The sequence below is a fragment of the Aquila chrysaetos genome, chromosome W (assembly GCF_900496995.4).
Source record: "Aquila chrysaetos chrysaetos chromosome W, bAquChr1.4, whole genome shotgun sequence".
Classification (NCBI taxonomy): Eukaryota; Metazoa; Chordata; class Aves; order Accipitriformes; family Accipitridae; genus Aquila; species Aquila chrysaetos.
The window spans coordinates 5,269,832-5,293,239 of NC_054457.1; the positions used below are offsets into that span (position 1 = coordinate 5,269,832).

At 40.5% G+C, this 23,408-nt stretch overlaps 1 protein-coding gene and 1 long non-coding RNA gene across 4 annotated transcripts in view; one reads left to right on the top strand and one right to left on the bottom strand.

Moving 5' to 3' along the window:
* LOC121232769 (probable global transcription activator SNF2L2) overlaps positions 1-13,788 on the top strand; it is a 192,437-nt gene extending 178,649 nt beyond the window's left edge. For 2 of the 3 annotated variants that reach the window (XM_041121185.1, XM_041121187.1), the window contains 5 exons: positions 5,674-5,779; positions 6,602-6,703; positions 10,408-10,546; positions 12,147-12,289; positions 12,911-13,788. In XM_041121185.1, the coding sequence (XP_040977119.1) occupies positions 5,674-5,779; positions 6,602-6,703; positions 10,408-10,546; positions 12,147-12,289; positions 12,911-12,946 (526 nt within the window). In that variant the 3' untranslated portion in view covers positions 12,947-13,788. The remainder of the gene's footprint in view (positions 1-5,673; positions 5,780-6,601; positions 6,704-10,407; positions 10,547-12,146; positions 12,290-12,910) is intronic. The other variant, XM_041121186.1, reaches the window with a different exon arrangement.
* Positions 13,789-15,952: 2,164 nt separating this feature from the next.
* On the bottom strand, positions 15,953-22,787 carry LOC121232808. The gene is made up of 3 exons (XR_005931698.1): positions 22,645-22,787; positions 19,242-19,249; positions 15,953-15,966 (listed from the first exon to the last, which is right to left on the bottom strand). It is a non-coding gene; the product is annotated as an uncharacterized LOC121232808 (long non-coding RNA).
* Between the last annotated feature and the right edge of the window lie 621 nt (positions 22,788-23,408).

The window sequence follows — 23,408 nt, forward strand, 5'->3', positions numbered from 1 at the left end:
TTCTTCACCCCGTGCGCGAAGAGCTGATAACACACAGAGCCAAGATATTTGTTTATTTCATGTCTGCGCAGAGATGGGTGCTAGGTGGTAACTCCACAAAGCTGGCACACACTTGAAATGCAAACAAGGTCTTATATACACATGAGGATCAAGGAAAAAGTTGTAACAAAATACATGATTAGTTAAAAATTTATATAACAAAAGTACTTCTACACATGTCTAGATAATTACCTAACTCATTATATTAAGGTGGTCTTACATTTACATACTCATTATGCACAAGTGGGTGTCATTTTTAATATTAAAATCAAGCTAAGTTAGCTAAGGACACACTTTTTTCTTGACACTACTCCAGAACTGGGCACTTATGATATAAATCAGAAGTAAGGCAATAGTGTTGACAGAACCTCATTGTTTCACCTCCTTGCTTCAATGGATTCAATGCTGGGACCTTCCATTCTTGTTCCTATCGTTTCAATAACAGATTGTCCTTCTGACATCACCTGTGCCAGTCATGTGAGTGTGGGTATCAGACAGCATCAGGCACCTTAGCCCGGTGTTTGGTTCATCCCCCAGTGCCAGCTGTGTTTACCAAAAGTGGCCCCAGAGTACTCCACGATTGTTACAAGACAATACTGTGGCATTTCTTATCTCATCAGGCAGTTTAACCCGTTCTGCAGTTAGGCCTTCTTGCCCTCCATGCCAGATCATTCCTTTGTCATGAATTACCATTGCTGAGCAGTTACAATTTGAATTTCCCCTTCAAGGGGAAAGATGGTTGAAATGCATGTCCAGCATTTCTGTCCTTTTTTTTTCCAGTTCTGATCCTCATTTTTAACCTTTCTGTCTTTCATTCCCTCTGAAATTGAAAATGTCCACATAGAAGGCTGGTGTAGAGATTAATTTGTAATTCTTTTCTTATGTTTTTAGAAACCAAAGTTTCTCTATATGACCAGGGTAATTATTTTACTCTTTTGAAATTAGGAACAATTTTACTGGAAATAAAACCATGTTTTTACTGAACTAGGAATTTATATGCCAAATTAGATCAATCTGAGCCCTAGTTGCTCTGTTTGCACCATGGACATGCATGCTGCCTTAGACTCCAAAACCATCTTCTTCCTCCTGTGAGTGCTTTCCCTTATTTTTAAATTTCAAAGTAAGATAAACTATTAGTCTAGAATCCTCAGAAGTTAGTTTTTCCCTTACCTGATTTTTAAATGCAAAAAAATTCATTTAATCCAATATTTCTCCATCTTCCCTACAACTTCATTGTACTCTTGTCCCTTGCAGTAATTTGTTCTTTAATGCCTTGGTGACATTTTGCTGCACCTGTTACTTTGCATTAACTTTGCTTAGATAGCGACAGTTGACTCCTACCAGATCTCTACAACCATAACAGCTCTGTTGTATGAAGTGGTGTGATTCTGTGATCCACCTACTCTCTATTCAGCTCATTAGACCTAGACAAAGTAGTGAGTACAGAGCCTTACCTGATAACTTCATAAAGCTTCCTCCTCTTAGTAGGTGGTTGTTAACCATGTTTAATAAGGCTGATAAGAAGGTTGGAGGGTTGGATCATTGTGTCCTGCCCATGTTTCTTGCTTGAACAGATGACTTCCCATATTTTTGGTGTGTATCATTTGATCACTGCATCATTAAAGATAAAAATGTTTAAATTAGTACTTGTACTATCCTAGTTTTGACAGATTAGTTCAGGGGAGAGGATTTTTCTTTGTATGTAAAATTATTTTCATTTGGACTGTTTCAGAGATTTCTTCAATTGATTAGCTTTTAGCTGTGTTATAAAATAGTAACGTAACTGGTCATCAGTAATGTAAATAGTAATTAATTATACCAATCAATACTCTGAAGTCTTCAAGCATACAAAATAAATAGTTGTGATTGATACCCTGATCAAGATTATGGCCTATGTAGCCATACATCAAAAATAGGAATTGCTATTCCTATTGCCATTTAAATAATAGGGAAATGTCTGCCATCTACTAGTGAAGTCAAATAATCTTGGAAAGAGAAAAAAATTAAAATAAATTTAACAAAACTGAATAATCTCTCCACCTGTCTGGATTACCGCTGGAAAGTTATAAATACAAAATAACAACCTTACCATGAAGGTGGGGTTTTTGTATTTGTTTGGGATATTTTTAGAACAACTTCACCATGAGTTGCACTTGAATGGAAGTTGTAATTAGCACACTAGTGCTAGGTGTGAGAACTCTGACTAGAGCAAGCATGCAGGACTCTTCACCCAACCCATGTAAATGGAATTTCAGTGTTTGTTGAGAAGTGTGGACACATGTTTAGCTAACATCGGTCGCAAGAGCATTCCAGAGGCCTTTAGAAGACCTTGAACAGAATAAACAAGAAGACAAAAAAAGAAAGATGCCAATTAAAAGAACACAGGTGCGCATTCCACGATAAAGGGAACTTGGCACAAAGAACCTCAATTCGGCAGTTTATCTTGACCAATTAGACTGAGACAAGTTTCGCGTGTTTTAATTGGTATAACCAATTATGTCCTATGTTTATGCGCGTGTACAGAGTTAGTATAACCAATTATATCTTATGTTTATGCGCGTGTACAGTGTTGATATAACCAATCATATTTTATGCTTGTGCGCGTGTACAGTGACTTTGCAGAATATGTGACTATAAGTATGTGTGTGTTTTAGCAATAAAGTGTCGTCTGTTGTCTGCTCTCAAGATTACAGGCGTCCGTCTATTTCAATCTCCTCAGAGAAGTGTGAAATTTGCCAAAGAAATGTGAGCATCTTGCAGTTTCAGCTTCATTGTTATCTTTCCTTTCTGGTTTCATTATTTTTGAATACCTGAAGGGGAAAGAGGTTTGATAAAAAGGAGTACTATTCCTTAAGGAATTTTAACCTATATAATATGTAAGTATTCACATGTGAACACACATGGGAATAAAAGGATGAACTAATACAATAGTAGTGAACCATCACTCATCTTTCTGTCACAATCAGTTCTGATAATTTATTTTGGTCACTCTTGTTCTTCAACATGTAGACTGCTAGTTGCTAGGCAAACATAAATGATTACTGCTCATGCTTTTTTATATGGTGGCTATAGAGTTTATTATTTTTTAATTATAAAAGTGGAAATATGGATTAAAAATCAGAGAATGGCATTCAGAATTAATAATTTTCTTCCACCATACCCATAACAGTAATTTTTAATTACATAAATATTGTCTTTTCAAACATGCAATATGGAAACACATACACAAAGGGAGCAGGAGGTAATATTTCTGTGACAGGAGATTGTCGTGGTTTAACCTCAGCCAGCAACTAAGCACCACACAGCCGCTCACTCACTCCCCCCCACCCAGTGGGATGGGGGAGAGAATCAGGAAAAAAAAAGTAAAACTCGTGGGTTGAGATAAAGACAGTTCAATAGGACAGAAAGGAAGAAAATAATAATAATGATGATAATAATAACTTAAAAATTACAATAATAATAATAGAATTAGAATATACAAAACAAGTGATGCACAAGGCAATTGCTCACCACTCACCGACTGATGTCCAGTTAGTTCCCAAGCAGCGATCCCCCCCAGGCCAACTCCCCCCAGTTTATATACTAGACATGACATCACATGGTATGGAATATCCCTTTGGACACTTTGGGTCAGGTGCCCTGGCTGTGTCCCCTCCCAACTTCTTGTGCCCCTCCAGCCTTCTTGCTGGCTGGGCATGAGAAGCTGAAAAACCCTTGATTTAGTATAAACACTACTTAGCAACAACTAAAACATCAGTGTGTTATCAACATTCTTCTCCTACTAAATCCAAAACATAACACTATACTAGCTACTAGGAAGAAAATTAACTCTATCCCAGCTGAAACCATGACAGGTACAGAACAGGGTTGTCTGGCCTCAACAGCTATAAAGGTTGGATCTATGCTCAGAACACTTTCTCTTCCCTGGTGGATATACATAGCCAGCCTTCTCTTCTCATCCTGCAGCAGCAGCTGCTAAAAGTATATTCCTGCACCTGCCATAACCTAACAGGCATTTGACTGCTAGGATTGTGTTTGCTGTAAACTGGATGGAAAAATATTCTACAAAAGATTTACACCACAGGATATTGATTGGACCACACCGAATAGGAAGATATGCTTGGAATATTTAAATTATTTTCCCTCTCTCTCATACAATGTCTATAAGAAGAAGTGTCCTGGAACTAAACCAAGAACATTAAGAAATCTTGGCTCAGTCGAACAACATCTCCATGTAAAAGAAGAAAACTGTTTATTCCTAATTCTTCGTTAACCTACTAGGTCCATAGGCAAAATAGTATCTACCCAAATCCTGAGACTATTTTACACATTAAGAGATCCCTATTGAGAAGGCATAGATGATGATATTCATAGAGGACACAGCTGTCCCATAGATCTTATCCTCCTTCATTGTGACAGAATTACCTAAATTAACCTTTGATTCAGCATTAGTTCCAGTGGGTCTGATAAGATACCTGCAGTTTCAACAGAATGCTGTGTTGTGGAGGACAGCTGTAAGAGAGAAGCTCAGGTGGTGGGGCTCAAGAACTGGCAGCAGGCTCTGTGTTGCCCAACTCCTACAAATTACCATTCAAAGGTGGAAATGAGATAACAGGTCCCCTTTGGAGTAAGTTGTGATAGAATTAAACAGTGATATTTCTGTCTGTGAAATATGGGCTGAGAAACACTGGTAAATGCTGTCTATGTAAACAGACTACAGTTCTTCTCAGAAGCTGCTTTTTTTCTGCTACCATGACTGTCAGATAAATGGCAATACATACATAAATATATATATATGCTTGAGCCCATAAGGGCTATCAACAGATCTTTCCTCTCCAAATAACTCATAGTCAGCTATTACCTGGGAAGCCACAAATGAGAGGATAAAAAGAACTTTTATTCAGAAGCATTAAAGTAGCTATTAATAAGGGATGGACAAGGGAAAATCTGGAAATCTCAGAGAATATAGACAGTTGCAAATCATAGGCAAAGTGTATTTTAGGATATCCAAGGAATTTAAATAATCCATTACTTTACTTCTGACAATTCTTTCTGGATGATTAAAGAGGTACAAACTGCAGTACTGATTTTCAACGCGCTTACTTACAATTATATTCCCAGAAACCTAACATTCATTAATGAAAGTTAATACTGGCATTTATTGTAAAACCTAGTTGATCTGATTTCAATCAGCATCTGGTATAATAGCACCCAGTATGGACAAATAGTTCACTATGAACCAGAGCTATAAAAATAGCTATAAAAAAGACCAAGAGGAAGATAAATTTAAGGTGACAAGAAAGAGAATAGTTAAGAATAATAAAAGAAAATGAAGAAAAAAATAAAGCTGCCCTAGACAAAGCACTAGAGAATTCAGATTCAAATCCTGATCCTTCTCCTTTATGATCTACACATATGATGGTGGTGATGTATCAGGACAAGAACATGAAAGTTGTGCATTAAACTGTGGATTAATTATTTGTATCAAATCAATAAGATCAATTCAGAATAAAATTTGTTGCTAATCCTTTACAAGAAAAAAATGCTAGATTTTTAATAATTTGATTGTATACAATTTATTTTCTGAGAAAGTTGTAGTAATTCTTTGTATTGTGTGCTTGTTTTTCTCAACAGTTCTGGACGGCAGCTAAGTGAAGTCTTCATTCAACTCCCATCTAGAAAAGAATTACCAGAGTATTATGAATTAATTAGGAAACCAGTGGACTTCAAAAAAATAAAGGTGAGAACCATTTCTGGGTGTGGACATTTATTTATTCCTTTTCACTATATAGAAATATGAACATTAAGTCATCATTAAAATTATGTTCATGTGGATATTAAATTTGCCTAATTTTTTGTTTAGATTTTAAATTTTAATATACCCCTTGTTATGAATTTTGCTTAATGTATATTGCAGTTTTTCACTACTAACACCTAAGTCAAAGCAAAACACAGGATGACATAAATCATACTTTCAGAGATGATACATTAATATTTTTTTTGTAAAGGACCAAATCCTGAATCTGTAAGCAAAACTTAAATAACTGTAGTGCTTGCAAAAATTTTATGTTGTTGGGAGGGATACAATTATCTTTTAACTAGCATCACATCTTGGAACAGCCACAGTTGGATAGGTGAGGATTAGGCAACTTCTTGCACCTTAGAGGCCATGAGGAGTTCATGGCTATCTCTTTTACCTTCACTCACGCTGTACCTCTTTTTGTTTCTGTACTAAGAAACTTGGAATTGAACTCCTTTCTCATCCACAACAATACAATTTCTGTTGCTTTTGGCCCTTCCAATTAACACAGCAATTGCACAATTTTTAGTCTGCCTTTGGCCATGATACATTTTGTCAGCATATTCCTCTCACACAGGCTTTAAATTTTGTTTGTTTGTTTTAATCGGATACTTGTCATTTCACTTACTTAGGTAAAATGTTTAAAAATAAGGTTTTAATGTATTGAAAAGCAATATTAATTGATTGTCCTGTCCATTATTTTTCTTTTTCTCTCCCTACTGCTGCCATCCATCCTTCTCCCCATCTTAACAAATGCAACAGGAAAGAATTCGTAACCATAAATATCGGAACCTCAGTGATCTGGAGAAAGATGTCATGTTGTTGTGTCACAATGCTCAGGCATTCAATTTGGAGGGATCACAGGTCTGATTGATTGAACCATTTTGTGTTAAATGTGTCTTCCCTACTCAGTGTTTTCAGTGCTTGTTTGATTATGACAATTCTGTATATAAAAACCTCTATTTTTAATCTTCTTAGTGCTTTTAATGAATAAAAATGCCCAGATTCTTTGAAGCATCCAGAATCCTTTGGTCACAAGTAGAATTCAAAGATTCAGCGAATTTAGTTTTGATTCTATAATCCTGAGATCAGTTTGTTCTGATATACTGTAAGACAGCATCGTGGTTTAACCCCAGCCAGCAACTAAGCTCCACACAGCTGCTCACTCACTCCCCCCCACCCAGTGGGATGGGGGAGAGAATCGGGAAAAGAAGTAAAACTCATGGGTTGAGATAAGAACAGTTTAATAGAACAGAAAGGAAGAAACTAATAATGATAATGATAACACTAATACAATGACAACAGCAATAATAAAAGGATTGGAATGTACAAATGATGCACAGTGCAATTGCTCACCACCCACCGATAGACACCCAGTTAGTCCCCGAGTGGCGATCCCCCCACCCCCACTCCCCCCAGTTTATATACTACATGTGATGTCACATGGTATGGAATACCCTGTTGGCCACTTTGGGTCAGCTGCCCTGGCTGTGTCCCCTCCCAACTTGTGCCCCTCCAGCCTTCTTGCTGGCTGGGCATGAGAAGCTGAAAAATCCTTGACTTGAGACTAAACATTACTTAGCAACAACTGAAAACATCAGTGTTATCAACATTCTTCTCATACCAAATTCAAAAACATAGCACTGTACCAGCTACTAGGAAGACAATTAACTCTATCCCAGCTGAAAGCAGGACAGACAGTTTTCAGACTATTTGGATCTATGCTAAATGGCTGTGCCCTGAAGAGCCATATGTTGGTTTGAGCTCACCAAAGTGCATAATACAAGTAATTGAGAGAATGGTCCAGCTTAGGGACAGTTGTTAAGTATTTAGTGGTGAAATTTTCAGCTCTACTAATGGAAGATAAAGCTTAAAGTTTGTCTGATACTAGATCTTTGTGTATATAGTTCATATTCTCTGGACATTGTTGACATTTTTTTCTTGTTGAAAGAACAATATCCATTTTGAGAGACTGGAATAATCTACCCTCATCAATAAATAATGTACCCAAATCTCTCATCTTGGAGAGATATAGAGTTCAGGATTTTGCCTAGTTTACACACAAGGATGCACTCAGTCCTATGAATTCACAATAGAAGAGGTAAACAGCAATACAAAAGAAAAGAGTACAAAAACCTGTAAAACATATGAGAAAATTGGAATATATGCTCTGGATTCTCTGAGATTTAGTTACAAAAGGATAAGATCTAAATCTTGGATGGGACAGACACACTAGGCTAGTCAAGAAGGCATTAAACAAATAAAGTGTTATGTGAAAAGGGGGGAAAATAAGTGTTGAACAAAATTAAGATCATTGGAACAAAATACATCTAAGCACTGCAGAACATGAAGAGAATAAACTCTTTGCTTTCCTATACACCAGTCTTAGGAATCTGGGCAAACAAACAGAATTAGAATTGTTCATTATGAAAACAAATTCAGCCTATTTGGTCCTGAAAGCTGGTGGGAAGACTGGAATGTTTAAATTTTTATCAAAAGATTGAGTTGGCAGTAGGAAAGAAGATAGGGAACGGCAACATATGTGGAAATTTATATTTATATGGCAACATATGTAGAATAAAGTACTACCTGTATCAGAGTCTCTGACACAATGTTAAATACACATTCTAGCAGATGAGGCCCAAATAGCATGATGCAACACACTATTAAACTGCAGTAGATAACATGATGACTGCTTCCGTAATGTTCAAGGAAAAAAAAAGATGTCATGGGGGACTTCAGTAAAAATGTTATAGACTGAATGTCACATGCTGCCAATATTAGTGCATTCTGCAAGTGTCTAAACACTATAGATGACCCTTTGCTATACAGAGGAATTTTATATCATGTTATCTTGACAAATAACAAAGAAATTGAACATTCAATTAAAAATGAGGATTTTTTTAGTACAAATGTTCATTACTTGATTATTTTTGTTGTGTACAAGCAGAATAAAATGTTGTCTGTTGTACAGACTTTTTTGATATCTTAACAACATTCAGCTAAATGAAAAAAAACAAAATCAGCTTAATTATTCAAGCAAAAAATATTAATGATTGGAAGTGTGGGAGAAATTTTTACTAATTCTTCAGAAGCTATGATTTTGCTTAGTGATATAGATATTTATAGCTATTTTACTGCTAATGAAAGTAAATGGAAAAAAAGAAGAAGGGAAGCTGATATCAAAAACCATGACTGAGAAGTTTGAAATTGGAAGTTGATCAGGGAGGTAAAAATATGCAAGGAAAAATCAATGGTCACATGAGAAATCAATATAGATAATTATTCTTGTCAGAAATGTCAATAATGTCAATAATGATACTGAGATGGTAGAAATGTTCAGTAGATATTTCTGTTCTTTGCAAGTAATCAGATTCATATCACAGAATGATGCAGAAATATTTTCCATTCCAACATAATAATGTTATCTACCAAATTTAGTATTACTTTTTAAAGCATGAAGTCCAAATAACTTGTACCTACGATTTTTTTAATTTCTGCATGAGACACTCTCTGTACCGTTAATTTTCATTTTCATTAAACCTTGGGACATTCCTGCAGTAGTTCTCAAATTTTTTTAGGTTTTCTTTTATTCTGTGTAATAGTTTGGATCCACTTTTGCTCTGACACACATATCATTAAAATATAATATTTACGTGTGCACTACTTACATTAAAAGATACAAACCCATAAGTTTAATTCAGACAGAGATATTTAAGTACACAATAAAGTAAAATTTAAGTGAGATACTTCATATTTGTTTTATTGGTACGATGCATGCTCCTCTGTTGTTTTTTTTTTTGAGCAAAGCATTTCCATCTGGGCTGGAGGCTTAAAAGGTGCTTTCAGGGAGAGACAGATCTTATATGGTGTGTTCAGTTTAACCAATGCATTGCTTCCAAAGTTTTACAGAGCAGTATGTGCAAGCTCATTTTGTTAAGATGATTATAGTGTCTCATTATTATTTTTTATTTTTATTTCTGTTAAATTAATCTGGCAAATACATTACAAGCCAGATGTAGTCCTCTTATTCATAGATGTTCTTCCAATGAGGTTAATATAAAAGCTCATAGTACCAAAAATACTTAGCAGGCTTCAGAATATTAATAGTTTTGGATAAGCATTGATTTTTCAGTCTTTTTAGATCTTAAAGGAAGGAGTCTTAAAGGAATCCCAAAGCTGCTTGGGATAAATTATTTTCTTTTTTACCCACTTTGGAACAACAATTTTTCAAGGCTTTTATGATCCAATTAAAATATATCATAATTCTAGTGGTAATAAAATAATAATGAAAGAAAAACAATTGCATTCCAGGATGGACTCTTTCTCTAATTGGATGTTTTAAATGTGATACATTTTAAGAGTCATATTTTTATGGCTCACTGTTTGCTGGATTCTTCATTTAGAGCATGAAAATTCAATATTGGCATTTTTTTGTAAAATTCATGAAACAAGCATTGTTACTTGGAATAAAAAGGCTATGTTCTGTGAGTTTGTATAGGAAAAAAAGTGAATTTTTTATGATGCTTGGCTTGCAGTTCTGACATAGGTTTGCTTTCATACTGTAGATCTATGAGGATTCCATTGTTCTTCAGTCTGTATTCAAAAGTGCACGACAGAAGATTGCCAAAGAAGAGAGTGAGGATGAAAGCGATGATGATGATGATGATGATGATGATGATGATGAAGAGGAGTCAGAGTCAGAATGTAAGTTCCCTGCTGAATGCTGAGAAGGAAATACATTTAGGGAAGAGGGGGGAATTGATTTTTCAATTTGTGTACTGAGACTGGTTATAGACTTTCATTTTCCACTGGTGGAAGTAGTTTCTTATAAAGTCTGCTGTTTTGGCTGCTTCCGTTCAGCTTAAGTCTCTTGGCTACTCTATTCTGGCTATATTTCTTAGAATTATGCTGAAGACTTCAAGTATTCATAGGCTGGAAACAAAACACAGTAGGTGCTTTTAAGCACTGCTCAGATGGAAACAGATCTGACTTATCTAACTGACCATGAATATATATGGACCTTTCTTTTCCTGATCATGTCACTTGTAAATATAAGTGTTTAGAACTAGTGACTTCCTTAATCCATAGGTGAGCAACCTTTCTGATATTATGCAACATATATGATTAAGAACCAGAAAATGTTACTTCAGTGAGACAAAAGGAAAATGGAACTCAGATTGTTTGGCAAGTAGGAGATGACATTCATAATTTAAGAGGCCCAGCTAATCTGTTGTGAGATGGGCCCAGGCTGGGCCAAAAATTCATCTGGGATCTAGAGCATGCTAAAGGTTAAGTTGGAGCATCTCTTAAGAAGTGATACTCTCATCTCCTATTAAATTATTCTGATATAATTTATTATCTCCATTGGTAAAAATGTATGTCTTTTATTTCCAATTTGAATTTTAATTCGCTGCATCTCTGCTATTCCACAGAATTGCCAGTAGGTTCACAATATACTGATGTCAAAAAAATTACTATAGAAAGAGCCAGATCTACATATTACCTTTCAGATCCCCTGACCAATTAGTTTCCTCAACAAGTACCTTCTCACATAACCTCTGAACTTGAAGTCCTTGCAAATTTGGAAACATGATATTGCGGAAAAGGAGGGATCCCTTCATTCTGCTTTCTGCCACCCAAGTGCTTCTACCCCATACTTTCTAACTACCTAGAACTGCACTTTGAAAGTGTGTCTGGATAGAGAAACTAGAGTACTTTTGCCTTAAGCTACTCTGCAAGTATTACAAGCAGCTGTGCAGAGCATGCAACTTCAGCAGTTCATCTGGAAATGAGCAGATACCCTGGAACTAGGCACTTGTGTTCTCTTCAGTAAGCTGTCAACTCAAAAATTGCCAGTCACCTCCACATGGAGTTTGTGTAGTTAAAAAAAAAACAAAATTGTCTGTTCCTACTGAAGATAGACATTTTTCTATGTGCAGGCAACAAAACCTACTTTATTTCTTAACGTGTATCTTCTTGTACAAGGTTCCCTGAGTGTAGTTGCAACACTAAATGCTATCTGTAAGTGCGATGCATTCTAAAAGTGAAAGAAGGATGCACCTGATCAACTCTCAGATTTTCTTGATAGTTTAATGCAAATTAGCGCTGCAACTATCAAGAACACAAGTAAGAGCAAATATCTCTAATTCCAGAATCCAGACAAAGAACAGAAAGAGGATATTTTCATGCTACAAGGGGAGAATTTACATGAAGACAGACTAGAAGTTGTTTAAAAGTTATTTAGTACGAAAAGGGTATACAATAAATAAAGGCAGATGTTACATTCACATTCCACTTTTTACAGCAAAATCAATGAAAGTCAAAATCAAGCTGAACAAGAAGGATGAAAAAAGCCAGGACAAAGGCAAAGGCAAGAAGAGGCAAAGCCGAGTAAAAGCCAAGCCTGTTGTGAGTGACAATGACAGTGATGAGGATGAAGATGAAAATGTAAGTTTTGTTCACTGAAATTTTGGAAATGGTTGTAGTGATTTCATCTATACCCTGTCCTGTTTGCACTCAGAATTTTCACCTCTTCATGCTTAGAAACATTAAGCATTGTTTTTGATCTGTGTCATCATCTTGGGAGGATGGGGGAGCAGGTTCAAACTGTGTTAGGGTTTGCTTGTGGGATCTGGTCTTGGTGCTGGAAGACAAAAAGTCTGACACTTTTGGCACTTATTTTTTGAAGATGTTCTTTCTTTCTTTAAAACTTTAAAACTCATGGTTTGTTCGCTTTCATTCCCACCCTAGAAACACTTGGGTTTAATTTCTTGTAGGTGTTTCTATTAATGCAACAAATGAAGACAGATCTTTCCAGACATTTTTAAAATACCTGGGTAGACAGAAAGGAGCTAGTGTTTCCTGACTCTGTGCCTCTTCTTCTCTAAAGAGGCCCACAGCAATTTAATTGGAATGAAATGTCATGAAAGGAAAATAGTAAATAACATTACTTTTCTTATGCCTATCTTGATTTGTCAATTTAATTGTAATTTTTCTTTTTTTCTTTAACAAAATCCATGGAATACTTGGCAAAGAATTTCTGACTTTTCTTGTGTTTCTTACCTCTAGGACCAGTCAGAAGCAAGCGGAAGTAATGATGAGTAATTCACAGAGTTTATTTCCTTGGCATAACTGACCCCATCCCCTTCCCTTTTCTCATTTTACACCACTGAATTCATTTTCTCAAACAGACATTGGGTTGTATTCTCATCCTCTATAAACTAGCTCTAGGATAGTGCCTGACAAACATATGATATCATAGTGTAAAAAAGGAAAAAAGTAACATACTGCGATCAAATGGGCCTCAAAGATTTTTTAAAAAATCTCCAAAACAACAGAAAAGCTTTTGATGAAAAAATGTGCATTAATAGTATATTTCTCTGGGTTGGGTTTCCTTGGTAATGGTTTCATCATGCTTGGTTTTATCATTCGATATTTTTCCAGTGTCATCAGAAAGACAAAAAAATGTCTTTTGTAGCATTGATAACCAGGAGAAGCCATAAAAAGCCACTGGTTATTTTATTTTTCATCAGGCAGTTTTCTGCTCTATTGGTTTTTTACACTGTGGTACATATATGCAACTTTGTTTAATAGCTTATAAATGTACAGTAGTTGGCCTTTACCTCACCTTGTCCTGTGTACATTTTTTTCACTTCATGCTTGATGATCTTCAGAAAAATGCTTTTTTGAATTGTAGCAAATGTATGTGTACTGTAAACTCTGCTAAACTTTTCTCTTCTTGATTAAAAACAATGGGTTGAAAAATGTTTTAGAATATTGCAATCTATATAGTGTAATGAATGGCTTCTTTCATCAAACTGATCTTCTATGTTACCAGTGTGAATTCTCACCTTTTCCCTAAAGTGTACTTAATCTTTGCTTTCTTTGCACAATGTCTTTGGTTGCAAGTCATTAGCCTGAGGCAAATAAAATTCCAGTAATTTTGAGGAATGTTGTATTGGTGCTTTCCTAATAAAGGGATAATTTATCTCAATAAACACAGCCTTGTGTTATGAATTCCACAAAAATCCTTTTTACTATAGTGACAAGAGTGCCTCTTGTAGAGAGACCCAAGGTTCTTTGCTTTAAACAGGTAACATAAGAGCTTGTCTGAATTCCATAGGAACATCCTCAGAGAGATACAAGACAAGTGACAGCTATTAAAAGATACCTTGAAATGGAAGCATAATTCCAGTCCCTAATTAGAATTCAAGTGATTAATCAATAAAACAAGCATCTTTGTTCCTTTTTATTTTGTTTTAGGAAATGTTTCTGTCCATATGTTTTCATGGGAGTGAATACAGTTAGTTATGTAGGCAGTCACCCCATCTATATATTAGTTTATTTTCTTCATTATGAAGAATCAGATCATGCTTTCCAGGACTGAGATACAATAAGATGTGGTAATATAAAGAGACTACAAGTATGTAATATCTACACTTAATATTGATGTTACTTCCTGTAGAAACCCAAACTTCTCACATTCTGTGGTGGGTTGACCCTGGCTGGGCACCAGGTGCCCACCAACGTCACTCTATCGCTCCCCCTCCTCAGCTGGACAGGGGAGAGAAAATATAACAAAAGGCTCGTGGGTCAAGATAAGGACAGTTTAATAAAGTGAAAGCAAAGGTCGCGCGTGTGAAAGCAAAGGAAAACAAATTATGTTATTCTCTGCTTCCCATCAGCAGGCGATGTCTGGCCACTTCCTGGGAAGCAGGGCTTCAGTATGCGTAGTGGTTGCTCCGGAAGACGAAAATGCCTTCCCTTCCGCCTCCCTTTACTTAGCTTTTATATCTGAGCTGACGTCATATGGTATGGAATATCCCTTTGGTCACTTTGGGTCAGCTGTCCTGCCTATGTCCCCTCCCAAGATCTTGCCCTGCCCCAGCCTGCCATTGAGGGGGGCGAAAATGTTGGAGAGACAGCCTTGATGCTGTGCCAGCACTGCTCAGCAGTAGCCAAAACACTGGTGTGTTATCAACACCTTTCTAGCTACCAATGCAGAGCACAGCACTATGAGGGCTGCTATGGGGAGAATTAACTCCATCTCAGCCAGACCCAATACAATTTTCTCTCCCCTGTCCAGCTGAGGTGGGGAGTGATAGAATGGCTTTGGTGGGCACCTGGCATCCAGCCAGAGTCAACCTACCACAGATTCTAAATATACAATCAATATAAAATTTTTACACCTAGAACATTTCTTAAACTGAAGATTTCTATGTTACATGAACTATTTGTTTCTCAGTATGTATCCTCACTGTTAAGGATGTTATGGGAACTGTCAAACCTAGAGGACTTGGGGACTTGTGAATTCCTCCTTCCTGGCCACTGAAGCCCAGCTGGGTGCACTCTAAGACCCACTCTAAGATGCAGCTGCTGCTGTCCACATTTGCAGGTTTGGCCAGTGTTTTGGGTTTGTGTGGCAGGGTTTTGGTAGCAGGGGAGAGGGCTGCAGGGGTGGCTCCTGTGAGAAGCTGCTAGAAGCTTCCCCAGCTCCTGGCCAAGGCCAACCCAATCAGCAATGGTGGTAGCACATCTGGGATAACATATTTAAGAAGGGGAACCTGCAGCAGGGGAGGGAGAATGGAATGTGAGAGAAACACCTATGCAGATACCAAGGTCAGTGAAGAAGAAGGGGGAGGAGGTGTGCCAGAGGAGGAGATGCCCCTACAGCCCATGGTGAGACAGCAGGCTGTCCCCCTGCAGCCCGTGGAGGTGAACGGTGGAGCAGATGCCCACCTGCAGCCTGTGGAAGACCCCACGCCAGAGCAGTTGGATGCCCCTGAAGATGGCCGTGACTCCATGGGAAAGCCCACACTGGAGCAGTCTGTGACTGTCCTTTTATGAGGGGAGTGAGCGAGCGGCTTCGCAGTGCTTTGTTACTGGCTGGGCTTAAACCATGACAGCCAGTAGTGAGGCTGAGCATGTATTCCAGAGAGACACATACACATAGATGGGATACTAACACAGGTGGCCACACAGAGTATAATAGACAGAATCAAAGATTCATAGAATATCTTGAGACACAACTGGGACAACTGGCGGACACAATGGTGGACATGACCACCGGATGGTTGGAAACTTACCCTGTAACGCATACCACCACCCGAAACACCATCCTGGGCCTTGAAAAGCAAGTTCTGTTGTGGCATGGCACCCCAGAAAGAACCACCTCAGACAACAGGACTCATTTCCAAAATAACTACATAAGCACCTGGGCCAAGAAACATGGCACTAGTTGGGTGTACCACATTTCCTATCAAGCACCAGCCTGCAGAAAGATTGAACAATACATTGGACTGTTTATACTGATAGCAATGGGCACTGGGACATACAAGCACTGGGGATGCAAATTTAGCAGAAGTCACTTGGCTGGTTAACACCAGAGGATCAGATGACTGACCTGGCCCTGCCCAAACAAAACCCCTATGTGCTGTAGAAGGAGATAAGGTCCCTGTAGTGTGTGTAGGGAACTGGCTGGGAAAGACAGCATGGGTTGCTCCTCTATCAGGAAAAGGCAAACCTGTTCGTGGGATTGCTTTTGTTCAAGGACCCGGGTGTACTTGGATAATGCAGAAGGATGGGGAAATCCGGTGTGTACCTCAAGGAGATTTAACCTTGGGGGAAAATAACCCATGGTTTGAGTTGATTATAGGAAGTACTACAGCAGGAATCACCCGAACCAACCTGAGCCTCGCAGGAAGCTGTGCAAGTGCAGCAGTGACCCAACCTGAGTTGGCTTTGGCGCCCAATAACTCAACACAGCACACTGTCTCTCCTGTCCTGAGCGACCACCATAACAGATGGAGCTCAACTCATGGACTAAATAAAAACTTTATGAAAATTTTACGGACATTTTATGGGGGTGGCCCGTAGACTGAGGGAATGCTATCTGTGTATATATCAAAGGATGGGAAGGGGAGAGGGAGTTAATGAGGATGTACTGGACAGTGTAAGACCCGAGCGTGAGGTAAGTGGTATGGAATAAGAGGTGGCGATTGAACTGAGTCTGGCTGGAATGGAGTTAATTTTCTTCACAGCAGCACATATAGTGCTATATTTTGGATTTGTGACCAAAACAGTGTTGCTAACACAACAATAGCTTAGCTATTACTGAACAGTGCTTTCACAGTGTCAAGGATTTCTCTGTTTCTCACTCTGCCCCTCCCAGTGGGTAGGCTAGGGGTGGACAAGAAGTTGGGAGGGGACGCAACTGGGACAGCTGGACCAAACTGACCAAAAGGATATTCCATGCCATATAATGTCATGCTAAGCAATAAAAACAGAGGGGAGGGGTGGGGGTGGGGAGGTAGACATTGCTCGGGATACCGAGCTGGGTACCGGTCTACTTGTGGGCAGTGGTGAGTGGTTGCCTTTGTATCACTTGTTTTGGATTTTTCTTTTATTTCTTCTTCCTCTATCCTTTGCTTATTAAACTGTCTTTATCTCCACCCATGAGGAGCCGGAGTCAACCTACCACATGCTGTATTGCCGTTTTGGCTTCAAGAAGAAAAAATACATTAGCACAACTAGAGCATCAGCTGCCATTTTGGTGGGAGACCTAGAATTTTACTTTAATGGTAGTTTTTAGACTGAGAATCTTTATTTAGGATAAAAATAGCATTAAAAATTACTTTTAAGTTTTCCTTTTTATTTATCTGTTTTAAAAGGAAATGTAATACTCATTGAAGCACACTACTAAGCAATGTTGAAATAGCTTTGCATAGGACATTGAAACAGTCACTTCTCAATCTGGTTTTTATCTACTCCAGTGGCCTCCAAAGTGGGGTGCATGCACCCCAGGGGATGCGCACGACGATCCATTGGGGTGCGGGAAAAAAATATTAGAACTTCTACTTATATTTATTTATCTAACACTTTAAGAAACAAATTAACCTTGACTAATACTGTCCTGGTTTCAGCTGGGATAGAGTTAACTGTCTTCCTAGTAGCTGGTACAATGCTATGTTTTGAGTTCAGTATGCGAAGAATGTTGATAACACTGATGTTTTCAGTTGTTGCTAAGTAGCATTTAGTCTCAAGTCAAGGATTTTTCAGCTTCTCATGCCCAGCCAGCAAGAAAGCTGGAGGGGCACAAGAAGTTGGCACAGAACACAGCCAGGGCAGCTGTCCCGAACGGGCCAATGGGGTACTCCATACCATGTGATGCCACATCCAGTATAGGAACTGGGGGGAGTGGGGGCGGGGGATCGCTGCTTGGGGACTAGCTGGGTGTCGATCAGCAGGTGGTGAGCAATTGCACTGCGCATCATTTGTACATTCCAATCCTTTTATTATTACTTTTGCCATTTTATTAGTGTTATCATTATCATTATTAGTTTCTTCTTTTCTGTTCTATTAAACCATTCTTATCTCAACCCACGAGTTTTGCTTCTTTTCCCGATTTTCTCCCCCATCCCACTGGGTGGGGGGGGGGAGTGAGTGAGCAGCTGCGTGGTGCTTAGTTGCTGGCTGGGCTGAAACCACGACAGTCCATTTTGGCGCCCAACGTGGGGCACAAAAGGTTGAGATAACGACAAACCTGACCAGAGCTCGTTAAAACAAATTTGTTATAAGCATTCATTATATTGGTCTAATAGTCGCTGGTCATTATGATGATTTATGTGTTCTTAGAGTTGTTGCTCTGGTTTTTAAAGTTCTGTTATGTATCACCTCGCTTGCTGTATGTAGTCCCTCTTCTGCTGCTTATCATCCGTGGGAGGTGGATTAAGGTTTTCGCTTTGATGTATTGTATAACACTGGTTTATGGTATGATAAAGTCATCGGTTGTGGGATTAATCCGGTATTTGCACTCAGCATTGTCACCTTTATACTGTGGGAGTCATCTGTGGGAAACTATTAATAATTATACCATTCACCCTTCCTCCTTGGAAAACCAGTCTATGAGTGGGATACCTTTCTTCCCCTCTCCTTTCTCCTTCAGTCCAGTTACAATGGCATTTGAGAATTTTGAAAAATTTGAATACTCTTGGGATGCTGAGACCAGCACAGTCCTAGCCCTACTGCTAGGAATTAGCATGCTCCTGAATGTGGTTCAGCTCTTGTTTAAGGTTAAACAACTATTTAAGAAGATCACCCAGAGGTCTGCCCTGAGGCTGGATAATTATGAGTGGCAGGGTGTGTGGGGTAGTATGGGCAAGTACCTAGAAAAGTGGGCACCTCCAATGTTTTGGAAATTCACCTCTGAACAAGTGCAGAATCCAGAAGAACTAGTAAAATATTTGGAAAAGGTATGCTGTCACCCTGGCAACTCCAGAGAGATACAAATTCCTGCAAAGTGCTGGGGCCTAGCTTATGCCTATAGAGGCCTGTTCAACACCACTCAGTGCCCTCAAGGGGAAGAGAAGGTCTCTGGATCTAACAAGAAGATGACAGGCACTGTGGCTACTGAAACCTTGGCGACGGGCACTGCGGGCCCTCCAGCCCCAGCAATGAGCACTGTGGCTACCCAAACCACAGCGACAGGCACTGCGGTCCCTCCAGTCCCAGCGACAAGCACTGCAGCTACCCAAACCTCGGCAAGCGGTACTGCAACTGAGCCAGCGGACCAACGCGGACCAGTATCAGTTGCCCCCATACAAAAGAAGACATATACAAAAAAATCAGTTTGCTTAGCAAAGGAGGAAGATGAGCCAGGGTCATCACGGGAACAGGAGGAAGAGGCAGAACCAGAGGTAATCACCCGATCCCTATCCTTGAGTGAGCTGCGGGATATGCAAAAAGATTTCAGCTGCCGTATAGGTGAGCATATTATCACCTGGCTTCTCCGATGCTGGGATAGTGGGGCTAGTAGCTTGGAATAAGAAGGTAGGGAAGCCAAGCAGCTGGGATCGCTTGCCAGGGAAGGTGGCATTGACAAGGCAATTGGAAAAGGGACACAAGCCATCAGCCTCTGGAGGCGACTTCTGTCAAGTGTGAAGGAAAGGTACCCCTTCAAGGAAGATGTTATATGTCAATCAGGCAAGTGGACCATCATGGAAAGAGGTATCCAATATCTGAGGGAATTAGCTGTGCTAGAGACAATTCATGATGACCCGGACAACCCACAATTACCCAAAGATCCAGACGAGGTCCCATGCACACGACCCATGTGGCGGATGTTTGTACGGAGCGCACCATCGTCCTATGCCAACTCACTGGCAATAATGACCTGGAAAGACGAAGACGCACTGACGGTGGATGAAGTGGCTCGCCAACTCCGTCAATACGAAGAAAATCTCTCCTCCTCCCTACAAGCCTGCATTTCGGCTGTGGAGAAGCTGTCCGAGGATTTCCAGCAAATCAAAGAGGATATGTCCTACTCCCCACCTGTAAGGACCAATGTCTCAGCTATTAGGAGTGAGCGCTCCTCTGGCCAAGAGACAGAATATAGAAGGTACACACCACGAGGTGCCCTGTGGTTTTACCTATGTGATCATGGAGAGGACATGAGGAAATGGGATGGAAAACCTACCTCGGTCCTAAATGCACGGGTACGTGAGCTGCGAGGAAAAACCACCACAACAGGGGATTCTAACAGGAAAAATGCCGCTCCAGTTTCCAAACAGGGTAGAAGGGCTGATCTTATTTCTGATCCTCTTGAAGGGACTTCTGAGCCAATTATACGAGAAGTGAGTACTGGATACTCTGACCAGAATTAGAAGGGCCCTGCCTCCAGCCAGGTGGAGGAAAGGGATAACCGGGTCTATTGGACTGTGTGGATTCGATGGCCTGGCATGTTAGACCCACAGGAGTACAAGGCTCCAGTAGACACCGGCGCACAGTGCACTCTAATGCCATCAAGTTATAAAGGGGCAGAACCCATTTGTATTTCTGGTGTGACAGGGGGATCCCAAGAGTTAACTGTATTGGAGGCTGAAGTAAGCCTAACTGGGAATGAATGGCAGAAACACCCCATTGTGACTGGTCCAGAGGCCCTGTGCATCCTTGGCATAGACTATCTCAGGAGAGGGTATTTTAAGGACCTGAAGGGGTATCGATGGGCTTTTGGTATAGCTGCCTTGGAGATGGAGGGCACTGAACAGCTGTCTACCCTGCCGGTTCTCTCTCAAGACCCTTCGATTGTGGGGTTGCTGAGGGTTGAAGAACAAGTGCCAATTGCTACCACGACGGTGCACTGGCAGCAATATCGCACCAACCGAGACTCCCTGTTTCCCATCCATAAGCTGATTTGCATATTGGAGAGCCAAGGAGTGATCAGCAAAACTCGCTCACCCTTTAATAGTCCCATATGGCCAGTGCGAAAGTCTAATGGGGAGTGGAGACTAACAGTTGACTATCGTGGCCTGAATGAAGTTAGCCCACCGCTGAGTGCTGCTGTTCCAGATATGCTAGAACTTCAATAGGAACTAGAGTCAAAGGCAGCCAAGTGGTATGCCACAAGTGACACTGCTAATGCGTTTTTCTCAATCCCTCTGGCAGCAGAGTGCAGGCCACAATTTGCCTTTACTTGGAGGGGCGTCCAGTACACTTGGAATCGGTTGCCCCAGGGGTGGAAACACAGCCCCACCATTTGCCATGGACTAAACCAGACTGCACTGGAAAAAGGTGAAGCTCTGGAACACCTGCAATACATTGATGACATCATCGTATGGGGCAACATGGCAGAAGAAGTTTTTGAGAAAGGGAAGAAAATAATCCAAATCCTTCTGAAAGCTGGTTTTGCCATAAAAGAAAGTAAGGTCAAGGGACCTGCACAGGAGATCCAGTTCTTAGGAATAAAATGGCAAGATGGACGTCGTTCAGATCCCAATGGACGTGATCAACAAAATAGCAGCTATGTCTCCACCGACTAATAAAAAGGAAACACAGGCTTTCTTAGGTGTCGTGGGTTTTTGGAGAATGCGTATTCCAAATTACAGTCTGATTGTAAGCCCTCTCTATCAAGTGACCCGGAAGAAGAATGATTTTAAATGGGGCCCTGAGCAACGACAAGACTTTGAACAAATTAAATGGGAGATTGTTCATGCAGTAGCCCTTGGACCAGTCCGGGCAGGACAAGATTTTAAAAACGTGCTCTATACTGCAGCCGGAGAGAACGGCCCTACCTGGAGCCTCTGGCAGAAAGCACCTGGGGAGACCCGAGGCCGACCCCTGGGGTTTTGGAGTCGAGGATATCGAGGATCCGAGGCCCGCTATACTCCAACTGAAAAAAGAGATATTGGCAGCATATGAAGCACTTCGAGCTGCCTCAGAAGTGGTTGGTACTGAAACACAGCTCCTCTTAGCACCCCGACTGCCAGTGCTGGGCTGGATGTTCCAAGGGAAAGTCTCCTCTACACATCATGCAACTGATGCCACGTGGAGTAAGTGGATTGCACTGATCACACAACGGGCTCGCATAGGAAACCCCAGTCGCCCAGGAATTTTAGAAGTGATCACGGACTGGCCAGAAGGCAAAGATTTTGGAACATTGCCAGAGGAGGAGGTGACACGGGCTGAAGAGGCCCCGCTGTATAATAAACTGCCAGAAAATGAGAGGCAATATGCCCTGTTCACTGATGGGTCCTGTCGCATTGTGGGAAAGCATCGGAGGTGGAAGGCTGCTGTATGGAGTCCTATATGACAAGTCGCAGAAACTGCTGAAGGAGAAGGTGAATCGAGTCAGTTTGCAGAGGTGAAAGCCATCCAGCTAGCGTTAGACATTGCTGAAAGAGAGAAGTGGCCAGCGCTCTATCTCTATACTGACTCATGGATGGTGGCAAATGCCCTGTGGGGGTGGTTACAGCAATGGAAGCATAGCAACTGGCAGCGCAGAGGTAAACGCATTCGGGCTGCCGCACTGTGGCAAGATGTTGCGTCCCAGCTAGAGAATCTGCTTGGAAAAGTACGTCACGTAGATGCTCATGTACCCAAGAGTCGGGCCACTGAAGAACATCAAAATAACTAACAGGTGGATCAGGCTGCCAAGATTGAAGTGGCTCAGGTGGACCTGGACTGGCAACATAAGGGTGAGCTGTTTATGGCTCTGTGGGCCCATGATACCTCAGGCCATCAGGGAAGAGATGCAACATATAGATGGGCTCGTGACCGAGGGGTGGACTTGACCATGGACACTATCGCACAGGTCATCCATGAATGTGAAACATGTGCTGCAATTAACCAAGCCAAGCGGTTAAAGCCCCTGTGGTATGGAGGACGATGGCTGAAATATAAATATGGGGAGGTCTGGCAGGTTGACTATATCACACTCCCACAAACCCGCCAAGGCAAGCGCCATGTGCTTACAAGGGTGGAAGCAACCACCGGATGGCTGGAAACATATTCTGTACCCCATGCCACCGCCCGGAACACTATCCTGGGCCTTGAAAAGCAGGTCTTGTGGCGACATGGCATCCCAGAAAGAACCGAGTCAGACAACGGGACTCATTTCCGAAACAACCTCCTAGACACCTGGGCCAAAGAGCATGGCATTGAGTGGGTGTATCACATCCCCTATCATGCACCAGCCTCTGGGAAAATCGAGCGATACAATGGACTGTTAAAGACTACACTGAGAGCAATGGGGGGTGGAACCTTCAAACATTGGGATACACATTTAGCAAAA